Source organism: Perissodus microlepis, chromosome 5 (genome assembly GCF_051167445.1).
Source record: "Perissodus microlepis isolate ML-2025 ecotype Zambia chromosome 5, ASM5116744v1, whole genome shotgun sequence".
In the NCBI taxonomy this organism is placed as follows: Eukaryota; Metazoa; Chordata; class Actinopteri; order Cichliformes; family Cichlidae; genus Perissodus; species Perissodus microlepis.
In genome coordinates this window covers 34804910-34817295 of record NC_140465.1, presented here as the reverse complement: position 1 = coordinate 34817295, position 12386 = coordinate 34804910, and the positions used below count along the sequence as shown (strand labels likewise).

At 40.3% G+C, this 12386-nt stretch overlaps 1 protein-coding gene across 1 annotated transcript in view; it reads right to left on the bottom strand.

The window, feature by feature from the left end:
• LOC146387756 (serine/threonine-protein kinase 4-like) overlaps positions 1–12386 on the bottom strand; it is a 42459-nt gene that overhangs the window by 20159 nt on the left and 9914 nt on the right. Inside the window, exons 3-9 of the mRNA XM_084929586.1 lie at positions 11435–11563; positions 10271–10385; positions 9854–10018; positions 9481–9648; positions 7852–7989; positions 7171–7299; positions 6699–6921 (exon numbers count right to left, since the gene is read on the bottom strand). Of these exons, the coding sequence (XP_084785712.1) occupies positions 6699–6921; positions 7171–7299; positions 7852–7989; positions 9481–9648; positions 9854–10018; positions 10271–10385; positions 11435–11563 (1067 nt within the window). The remainder of the gene's footprint in view (positions 1–6698; positions 6922–7170; positions 7300–7851; positions 7990–9480; positions 9649–9853; positions 10019–10270; positions 10386–11434; positions 11564–12386) is intronic.

The window sequence follows — 12386 nt, the reverse complement described above, 5'->3', positions numbered from 1 at the left end:
TGCTGGGATGTAGGTTTTAGCTGCACACCTGGGAGGACACCTCGAGCAGGTGGGCTGGTGACATTCACAGGTTATTTTAAGCGACTTTATTTCCTGGATTCTATGCATTAAAAAAATAAACCCAATGGTCTATTGCTCATCCTGGGCCGTTTGATCTCAGTAAATCAGATAACAGGGTGTGGCAAGGTCTCACTATGGGTTCACCCAAAACCTTGGCTGAGAGTGACTCGTTAGGTAGAGGATCAATAGGGGGTCCATGACCCTATTGGGGACACTCCCAATCTGGGACTCTCCACCAGACGCTCTCAGTACTGAAGAAACTTCTCGGATGAAACGTCTTCAAGAAACTTAAAGAAGTCCAGACGCTTTTTTCTTAGACTACGATGATCTGGATGACTGAGAACCTTCACAGATAACCCAAAGTTCCTTTTCTAAATCTGCTTACTTGTATGTAAAGAAAATTACAAGAAGGCACCAGGTCACAATTCAGCATTGGAATACAATTAGGCTCTGTGGCTTACTGTAACCAGTAAACTTAATAACCTCAGACACATTTATGCTCAAGTTTGAAACTTTTTGCATATCTAAAACAAGGGTTGTGCAAATGGATGATGATCACGGGGACTGATAAAGGTCAGAACGATCACCAAAAGCTCATTACTCAAATACTGTTTTCCTATTCCATCCATATTAGCCTACAGACAATATGCTTTTCTACAGTTTCATGCCATCAAGTCTGAGCATGCCAACAGTTAACAGAAGCTTTTGTTTAGGAGAAGAAACCAGTATCACAAACACCTTCTGCTGGCGTAGCCGGCGATCCGTATGGACATATGTCACATATATCCATGTTTTGGGGTGTTGGATCATTAGAATTAACAGCTAAGGCTGCAGTCTTTAACCTACAAGTTTAGGAAAATACAGTTTCAATTTAAAGCCAAGGAAGTGCGTTCTACAACTTTCCACAACAAAATTAAACATTAATAACATAAAGAGCTGTGAGAGATGAGCAGGTTTAAAAAGCTCTTCTGTCTTTTTAACGAGGATCCGTAAAGAGAAGGTGGAGGAAAATGCACTGCCCTACTCATTTTAAGAGTACAGAGTTTACTGTGTGATGGCTGTGAGTTGCTATATTAGAAAATGTTAGAGACATTAGAGAACACTGTCACAGCTCAGAGTTAGAAAACTCTATTTAAATAATTTAATGGCGCAGACTACATCCACTTCAGATGACAAATGGAAAGCCTGAATCAGTCTCAGATCACACTGCCAGCCACTCTGCATGTTTGCATGAGAGAGACGGAGGGAAAGAGACCAATGTCAGAACTTGCCACATGTTCCCATTTTGTGTCTCTGCGTTATGGTCGAAGAGCACAGACTACATCTTTATAGCTTCATACTTGTCTCATTGAGAAATATCAAAAGGTCACATCATAAGGTAACTTTCTGACATAAGAGCCTGTGGTTAGAATATTAGTTGCAATTAATGCGTTGCACTTGCATGCCTCCCCCAACCAGCTAATTTAAAGTCAACATCATCTCTGCCTGTACTGTAGTGCAGACTTGGGAGGAATTTATTGAAATGTCTGTCAACTAAATCTACTTCGAATATCGATGGACCTGCAAAGAGCTCCTAAAACAGGGAGGTTTTATGTGTACAGATGTGTCCATAATCACCACTTACAAGATGAGTGCCAGGGATTAATGCACTAATTCAGTATCTGATCACATCTAAAACACAATCTCCTCTGAAATAATGTCTCCTCCTGCTCCTCAGTTACCATGTGAATAATGGACAGAAAAGTGTCTCTGCAGAACAATACAACGGCTCAGTGAATCTCACCTTTGGCTTTATCATTTTATCTCAATATTATACAATTTGTGTGACCTTTGTCCACCAAAATCCTCTTCTGGGTCAGATTTTGTCAAGTTAGATCTTAAAAATTGCAATATTTCTACCTGTTTATCCATGTAAATGTAGATCTGGCTGAAACTCTACGAGGTTTTCAGGAGATGAGTTTCTAATCCGGATTCTAGTCAGACACAGTTAAGGGCTAATCACTGCAAATTAAAATTCCTTTTATTTTTCAGTAGCATTGGGGAGGATCAATAACTGATCTAATATCTCATCTTGATCTTCAGGGCCCCTTCAGTATCAGACCACAGTCATTAGTTTGGGACACACACAGGCACCCTCTGAGGAGCACATTAAAGACAAGAGAAAAAGGCACACTCGCGCGCACACACACACAAACACACAACTGAAGGACACTGGAGTTGTAATGTAATTATGAATTCGAAATGTTCCAGTGTTAATGCAGTTTAAACCGCTGCCTGTGGAGATCCATACTAACCTGATATCAGGACGTCTGACCGGAGACACACAGTGTGTGTGTGTGTGTGTGTGTGTGTGTGTGTGTGTGTGTGTGTGTGTGTGATGGAGACTCAATAAATTCACAGTGCCGTTGTGGCAGTGTACGTCTGCAGAACGACTGCGTGTTCACGTCTTCTGTGCTCATCTTGGTCTCATATGAGAGTGTGGTGTCTTGCATTAACAGTGACTGTGAGCATCAGTGTGTCAGTCCAATAAAGCCTGTTACTCTAAGTCTTCAACAGTTAAGCCCTCAAAATAATTCAAATTACACCTGAAAGTCAACTTCTGGAGTCATAGTAAACAGCACGTGGTGGACAGCGTTGTTTATGATGAAACAGCCAACCATGCCGTTACTGTGTGGGTCAAATATAGACCGTTTATTTCTGTAATTACGTGTGGTTGGCAGTCAGAGCAGTTCCAGTTTCTTGAGAAGCTTGTGCAAAAATACCAGCAGTAAAAATCTATTTCCCTTTTGAACTTCAGTTAAATTCTCATTTCAAAGTCTGCACAAACAGCCCCTCGCTTTTATTCGTCCATCTATTTTCTTCCACCTGGAGGCCAATTTCATTCACACCTATGGACAATTTAGAAACACCAACATGCATGACAGTGGGGGGGAAGTCAGAGTCCCCATGCAGGTATACAGGCCCACGGCAGGCCAGGGGATTCAAACCAAAGACCTCCTTGTTGTGAAACAACTGCACACATTAACTCTTGCAAACAGATAATGTTAATTTGGTAGTCGTCTTTGCTCTTGACATGAGCTGAGATGATAGAGATGAGTTGCTGTAAGTGAGTTTGGGCTTTTATAGAGCAGTGAAATGCAAAAAATAAAAACTATTAAAGTCATTTAACCTGAGATCCATCAACATTACACTGCCTTTTATTTATTTTCCTGTTGTAGGAGGTCAGAGTCTGGACTGAGATGGCTCACAGACTAGCTTTGGCCTTTGGGTTGTATGTCGCTCATGTGAGTATATCTGAATCTAAAAGCTCCATTTCTCCACAGATGGTGGTTCCAGATTACTTTGGTTTTTTTCTCATCAGGGCACTGGAGAATTGCAAACTGGTCTAGTGAGCACCTGAATGCTGCCAGTTTGTGTCAGTGGTAGTAAATGTGGCCAGCGCTCCCCTGGTTTGAAAGTAACTGTCATTAGATGAAGTGTAGGAGTTGTGATATTTGGCCACGAACTTCCACAGTAGCTTTATTTTCATCAGAGCGTATTCTGGCTGCATATTACTGGAGTCACGCAGAGCTAAAGCAAATATACACTCACGCACACGTCAAGCGTCAGCGTGCTCAGTGTCTCATTGGGGTTAATTCTTTGCGTATAAAAACAAACATAAAACACGCCCACAGACTGCCAGCACTGATCAACTCAGTCCAACTCTTATTGAGAATCTGTTCCAAAGCACCAAATACAGCCAACGCTTCAGCTCCCACACAGTCGACAGACGCCAACAGACCGATGCAGCACCAACACATCCCTGAAAGACACTCCAGCAGGTCTGATCTTATTCATCTTTTTGTTCTAATTCTTTGCCCTCTGGTTTTGTTTCTCTCAGGTGACCTGAGTCTGGTCCCTCAGGTTATGTTAATTAAAGGTTATAGCAAAGCTTTTGGGGGAGCGTACAGGCAATGCTGGAATGGCTTAAGGTTTACTTCAAAGGTAACTGAAACAAAAACATACAGAATCAGCAGTCAAATCAGACAAGAAGAAGAAAAAAATTTGTGATTTTCCCCTAAAAGTTACACATTTATTACACACGCAGCTTCACATAATATCGCCTAAACAGATCAATCCAGAGCATCCACATGATTAATGTCCATGCCTCCTCCCACCAGAGGACTGCACAGACAGGAAGCTAATGAATATTCTGAATAGATTGCCAGGAATAAAATATAAATACATTTACCTACATTGACTGGCCCAATAAAACAATAGATATACCTGCCACCACACAGCTGAAGCTGTAATAAAACCTCTCCTGCAGCCACACAACTGGCTGTTGATTGGCTCACTGGATGCAGAGGTGGGCCAACTGCCAAGAATCGCACTACATAATTCTGCCGTAGACTTCTACTCGTGGTTATCTGAGTGCCATGTGTCTCTCATATATTTTCACAGGTTATATAAAAAGACAAGAAATAAAGCAGAACTACATTACCCAGAATCACACGTGACCATACAAAGTGTTAGTGTTCAGGACATCACCGCCGCTAACATCACACACACTGAGCCATTAAAAAAAAATCACTGTGGTGTATAAATCAAACATGAAACAAACTCTGCTGTTACTATTCGAGGCCTGCACATTTATAAGTGCACTCTGCTGACACGCATCCCGCCCGAGTTCACCAGCAGCAAGTTCGTGCTTGTAATTTAGGAATTAACAGAAACACCCAGAATTAGGAGGAAAGTCACTGTGGTGAGAGTTCAAGCCTCTGGAGGAAACATCCTCAGTAACACCAACACACACAACACAGTGAACCTGTCGGTTCACAGCTCGGGCACAGTCTGCCCCCTCGTGGACAAATTAAACACTACAGCTGCATCTTTGGATATTATGGCTAAAAAATGACTGTGTTACACCGCTTAACCTGCAGTCATTCCAGCCTTTGAATATTCTGAGCTTTTTGTTTCAATTTCAAGCATTTTGCATGTTCTGCAGAACAATGCAAATACATGAAGGCATTATTAGTTTCATTGTTGGTTCAGTTATAATGTGTGGTATTTGTCTGATAGATATCCCAGTGTCAGTAAACCTGCACCAAAGCTCAGGCTTATTTTCTTCAGTTTTGTAAGTGGCCATTAAAATCTCTGTTTTTATTTCGGTTTTGTTTGCACACATAGTTCAGCTCACTCAATTCTCTGTCATAATCCCGCTGGCCTGTCACAGAGGCAGAATATCACACAGTGCATGTCCATGAACACGGTTCTGAATGTCTCGATCTTATTATTCTAACCCTGAGTGCATGAAAGAGAGGGACACTGAAAGAGACACTGATCCTGTCTGTTTAAAAATAATGCCAAAGCACGTCATCATCTGGTTCCTCTTACATGTTTTCCAGTAAACTGAGAGCTAATTTATCACTGCATTTATCAGGCACAGCTCCACAAATGTACGAGCACATTTCACTGTAGCTAAAATCACACTGAGGTGTACAGTGCAGAGCAAACACTTACCCAATTTAAATATTTAGATTTCAGCACTGAGAAGTCACTCGACTAATCTCTAATTCATTCTGCAGCGAGACAACCAGCTCCTCGATACGAAGCCAAAGATCACAGAGAAGCAACACTACTACTACTACTACACTACTACTTCTATTATACTACTACTACACTACTACTTCTATTATACTACTACTACTACTACTACTACACTACTACTACTACTACACTACTACTACTACTATTATACTACTACTACACTACTACTTCTATTATACTACTACTACACTACTACTTCTATTATACTACTACTACTACTACTACTACACTACTACTACTACTACTACTACTACACTACTACTTCTATTATACTACTACTACACTACTACTTCTATTATACTACTACTACTACTACTACTACTACTACTACACTACTACTACTACTACTACTACACTACTACTACTACTACACTACTACACTACTACTACTACTATTATACTACTACTACACTACTACTTCTATTATACTACTACTACACTACTACTTCTATTATACTACTACTACTACTACTACTACACTACTACTACTACTACACTACTACTACTACTATTATACTACTACTACACTACTACTTCTATTATACTACTACTACTACACTACTACTTCTATTATACTACTACTACACTACTACTTCTATTATACTACTACTACTACTACTACTACTACACTACTACTACTACTACACTACTACTACTACTATTATACTACTACTACACTACTACTTCTATTATACTACTACTACACTACTACTTCTATTATACTACTACTACACTACTACTTCTATTATACTACTACTACTACTACTACTACACTACTACTACTACACTACTACTTCTATTATACTACTACTACTACTACTACTACACTACTACTACTACACTACTACTACTACTACACTACTACTTCTATTATACTACTACTACTACACTACTACTACTACACTACTACTACTTCTATTATACTACTACTACTACACTTTGTAAAAAGTTAACTTTGATTATGATCAGAGGCCAGAATTTAGTTTAGTTGATTTTGCAGCCCTCATCGATCACTTCAACACGCATTTCATGTGTTTAGAGGGACTTACTTTTCATAGTGCCAGCATCTTCGTCATCATCATCGTCCTCGTCATCATTAGAGTTGATGACCATGGTGCCCAGCTGTGACTGCAAGGTTCCCGTGTCATCGCGTTCAATCATTGTTCCTGCGGTGCTTCCAAGAGAACTTCCTAAAGAACCGGCAGCCCGGATGGTTCCTGAGTCACCCGTACCTGCCCGAACCATCGTCCCCTGGTCAACCTCATCTTCATCCTGAAACACAGAGGCAGAGGGCAGCGTGATTTAATGCTCTCCAACGGCAGTTACAACATCCAGAAAGGACATGTTTATAAATATGAGTCTGTGTTTAGCTTTGGAAAGTCAGAAATCAAAAGCTCGTCAACTACAAAAACACTCGTAAGTTAACGTCTTCTTTAGTTGCAGTAACTTAAAAGCTGTAAATGCTATCCTATTGATATTTAAGGGCTGATGGAGATAATCTGTGACTCTTCAAGTCTGTACCGAATTCTCATCGTCGTCTGCATCCTGCTCTCTTTGTTCTTCCTCCTGTCTCTTCAGTTTGATCTCCATGGCGTCTGTGATCAAAGCTCTGAGGATGGAATTGGGCTTGGCCGATTTAATAAACGGATGCTGTAGAGGAGAAAGACACGTAACGCTCAAACCAAACGTTTATGGGTTTTGACATTAGTTACAATTAGAAATGATCCATGAAAGCTAAAGCATGACCACAATAGCAAATATTACAGCAAATACTACTATTATGTAAAAAATACTACTATAATATGATATATTAAACTGAAATTCCAGCCAGCAACAAAACAAAATAAAATGAATGGTTAAGTGAAGCTGTTCACTAAAAGACAATATCAAAAAAAAATAAAGCTCATTAATGTAAAAAAATAAAAAAAAATAAAAAAAAAAAAAAAAAAAAAAAAATTCAAAAGTAAAATCGAAAAAATTAAAAAATTAAAAATAAAAATACATTTGATTTGAAAAAGTTAAAGAGCAGGTCACACAATAAAACAGAAATAAAAATAATAAACAGATTAAAAAATGAGCACAATTTTTTTTTAATAGTTATTACCTCATTTACATAGTGTGGCTTCAAAAATTAAAAATCTAATTTAAAGAAAGTCATCCACGACACTCGGTCTGTTATCAGTTACAGGATTGTTTTGTTACCTGTAACAGCTGTGTGGCCGTAGCTCTGTTTTCTGGGTTCTTCACTAAACACTGGCTGACAAAGTCCCGGAAGCCCGGAGACCACAGATCCGGGTTCCGAAAGGTTGGGGGAGGGTTTGTGGGAATCATGAAGATGGCCTGGAAGAGGAAACAGTTCAGCACACTGCAGGCAAAACCAGCTAATCATCACTGTTCAGCTAAATACAGTAATTCATGTCACACTCCTTCGTTTCCTCTCTTTGTGTTCTCTTACACACACATACAGCTGTTATTATTTACATACTAACATTTTTTGGGCTTACACACACAGTGCAAACACACTTGCACTGCTTTCTACTAGAGATGTAGAAAGCAGCTGGTATCTGTATTTGTATTCAAGTAAAATTCAAAATAGCGTAAAAAAACATTTTTTTTGCGTTACACTTTTAATTAACGTAATAGTGCAAGTATTCTTTAATATATCCTTTATAATCATTATGGATATGCAATATTAGTTGATGTTTTTCCATAAATCCAGCAATGAACATGTAACAAGGAACGTCATTGAAAAGAAAATAACATAACAGCCATTGCCTCATCAGTGGTCAAACCAACTACTGATAAAATACCATTATGAACATTATGAACCCACCACCACCCGTCCTGTTGGAGGAGACTGAACAGACAGCGAAACTGACTTGCAGGGGCAGAACATGGCTGTGATGATGAATTGGTGCTTGTGGGGGGGTTGGCAGACAGTACCAGGAGAGGATGCTTTAAGTGCATGTGATTGTGCATAACAGATGTTGACAGATGTTTGATATGTCTGCCTCTGCTGATTTGACTTTTGCACACATTACATATCAGTTTGGTTTCATCTGCAGCACTGACTGAATGCTTCCACACAGAACTTGATCAAGTTGTTTTGGCTGGTGGAGGACCAAGAGGTGGCTCAGCAGCAGCAACACTCTTTTCTATTTTGTTGCCCAAATCCATGTGGGGAGTTTCAGCTAAGTTCATGCGTGACGGGAAGCTATGCTAAGGTTAATTAGGTATAGTCTACATCTTGCTGTCTGCAAAAGACAGAGTAACTTAAACGTATCATATAACTCCCACAAGTGCATACAATTTGACACAACTACACAAGCATCGTTTTAACCTTTTAAACCAAACTTTAATGTTACTCTGTCAACAGCCTATTTTTAAATGACGAGCTAACAAAGCTACGTAAACAGAGTGAACATGAGTTAAAGTTACCATTGACCATTGAGAGCACTGACTGCAGTCGTCAGTAATGCAGCGTAATGGAATAATCTCTCGATCTTCGCAAAAGTTATAAACTGCCTCAGGAACCCAGTTAAGGTACAAAGAAATATATTCAACAAAAATAATGATGCAGTTCAGCCTTTTGTCACTCAGCCGAGCCTCTCTGTCAGTCACCTCTTCCACTCACTCATCCGGTCATGCACTGCGGTCTCATAAGGAAACTCAGCTTTTTGATATAAAGTTTTTCTTGTTCCTGAATACAAATATTTTTTCAAGTATTTGTTCAAAATAAGTATTTGTAAAAAACACGTTATTTGTGCCTTTGTGAATACCGTGTTCGGCTCCACCCCTACTTTCTACAGTGGACTATAACACGATCCATACCCTCATTGGGTGTATGTCCGCGTAGGGTGGCTTGCCCTCAGCCATTTCTATAGCTGTAATTCCCAGAGACCAGATATCTGCCACACAGTTATATCCGATCTCCTGTATGACTTCTGGAGCCATCCAGAACGGCGTGCCGATGACAGTGTTTCGTTTCGCCATCGTGTCCTGAGGAAGGATGGAGAGAAAATAACATAAAGTGAAGCATAGAAGGTTAAAGCTTCTACAACATTCAAAGGGCAGATAGCATCTTTATTCAACTACTGGTGTTTAATTGTGTTTTCTTTCTATATTAAACCAGATATAACAAAACATTTAAAACACATCAAACACACATCATATGCATTTACAGTAGCAGATTGTTTTCTCTTACTGTGAGCTGTCCAGCAACTCCAAAGTCGGCCAGTTTGGCCTGACCCTCCGTGTTCAGCAGGATGTTGCCTGCTTTGATGTCTCTGTGGATCTTCCTCATGAAGTGAAGATACTCCAGACCCTTCAGAGTGGACTGAAGGATGGTGGCTATCTCCTCTTCTTTGAGCTACAAGGCAAACGCAAGTAACATTAATTAGATTCATGTATGCAAAGCAATGTTCAAACAAGACGTAGCACTGATGTGGAGGAGGCACATCTAAATATTCTTAAACTGAATCCATAGAGATGCATCAGACTAACATTCATTTATCGAAAACCTTGAAGTCGTGCAGAAGCCTTACACACACGCTGTGCTCCATGCAAACTACACCTGAGTGAGTGTGTGCGTGTGTGTGTGTGTGTCTGGGTGTTACATTACCGTCTTGTTACGTATTCGGATGATATCAGATACGGACCCAGCGCCACAATATTCCATGACGATCCACAGGTCTGTGTTTTTGAAGTAGCTGCCGTAGTAGCGCACCACGTGGGGACTGAACACAGGGACATCGGTGAGTCAGACCACATTCATCCATTTATTTCAGGATGTTTGAGATTCAATGTGTTGCTTTTATGCTCAGTCAGGCTACGATTCTCTCCCTGATTAAACTTATTTCCTAAAGTTGAGCTCAACATTAGCAGGGGACCTTATGTGACCTTATGAAACTGCCAGCTCACGTCTGAGTTGTGGTGCAATCACACAGGGGTGAAGTGAATTTACAGACATCTGTGGTTAGTTTCAGAGTGTTTGTTCAAGTTTAGTTATTATTGCTTCAAAGTGTTTAGTTTTGTGCTAACTCACAATGGACTAAAACTACCACAGAATCTCTGAGGTTGACGAAATATTGTAATAGTTATTTTGTTACTACATGTAATACTTTACTGATCTCACTATTTTTCTAGTGGAAATCACAGTTTGTATTATCTGCAGATCAGCAGACAGAGTGCTGTAGTACAGCATCCCCAGGCCCCGATGAGGTTTCTGAGTCAAAGTGAAAGTGTCGCTCACGTTTGAAGAACACTCTGGAACTGCTGGTACTTTGTCTATTTATAGCTGCTGCAGCAATGAATGAAAAACCTCAGTAAACGCTTTTATATGACAGACTCTGCAGGTCTGGTACACTTCCCAGTGAGAAACAGACCATAATAATGTGTTTCCCCTGGAGAATTTTATAACAGTCAGTTGGTGTGGAGGTGGGGCTGTCACCTTATGGGAAAGCCCCCCCAGAAAAACTTAATGAAACTTTCTAAATGTTTCCGCAGAGGCTGAAATCACTTACTGTAAATGTTTCGAGATAAAAGTATCTGCTTCACTGCTTTTCTGCAATTTAACTAAACATCTACGCCCACACTTCTCTTACGGGGGACTTTTTTTAATCCAGTTTGAGGTCGTGTGTAATTACAGGGTGGAAGGACGTGTGCAAAAGATGAGCGGCAAAACGCTGACCACACAAAACACCAAGTCACACCAGTGATGCTCTTACTGCCTTTGGGTTTTTCTTATGTTTCATGGCACACGGATCGAGTTCAGTAACGCATGTACCTGTTACACTGCTGCATGATGGAGATCTCCTTGATGATCTCTTGCAGATCAGACTCCACAGGAACTTGTTTGATGGCTACGATCTCCCCTGTTTCTTTATAATGAGCCTTAAATACGCAGCCGTAAGACCTGCAGGAACACAAAGAGAGAGGCTTAACATGTTCTTTCGGCTGTTAATGACTGAGATCAATGAGCAGATAGTTGTTATCTCCAAGTTTAACCAAACAGTATCGAGCCACACCCAAGAGTTGGTGAGGCTGTTCGATTATAACAGAATTATTATTTCACTGTGCATGATTTAATATAATCATTCATTAACTTAAACACAGACAGTTACTGAATTTATAAACTTCATTTTAACAGGAGATTACATTTACTGAAAAAGGAGAGAAGCCTTTTTCTTTTTCAGTCTAAGGGACGCTCGTCTGTCCGTGCTGGCCTTTACAGCAGCATGTGTGAAGGTGCACAAAGCAGTAACAAAACAGAAGCTGTGAGCTCAGGTGCCTCGGAGGACCTGCATGACGGCCAGCAGGTGGGCAACAGCGGCCTTATATAAGTCATAATGTCCGAGTTCCCAGTCGGGCTTTTCAAATGGAACGATCCCTCAAGTTGGATTTCCAACTCGGAAAGTCAGAGAAGCCCCACGAATGCTGAGTTAAGGATCCAACAGTGGATGGAAAATGGTCAAAGCTAATCTGTGCTTTATTAATATTGATCCGTGAATAGCTGTAACGTGCCAAGAAGCAACAACTCCTCTTTTTCCTGCTTTTCCAACCGTATTACTGGAACACACTCAGCTCTGAGGTGACTGGAATACAGCTTTGAGCTCAGGGTGAAAGACGCTGAGCGATCTAGAGACAAACGCACCTGTTAACGATCTTTCCACAGGTCTTCCTTCAGAAACCTTGTAACTTTTTCTTTCCCTAGATAAACTCAGTCATCTTGTACTGCG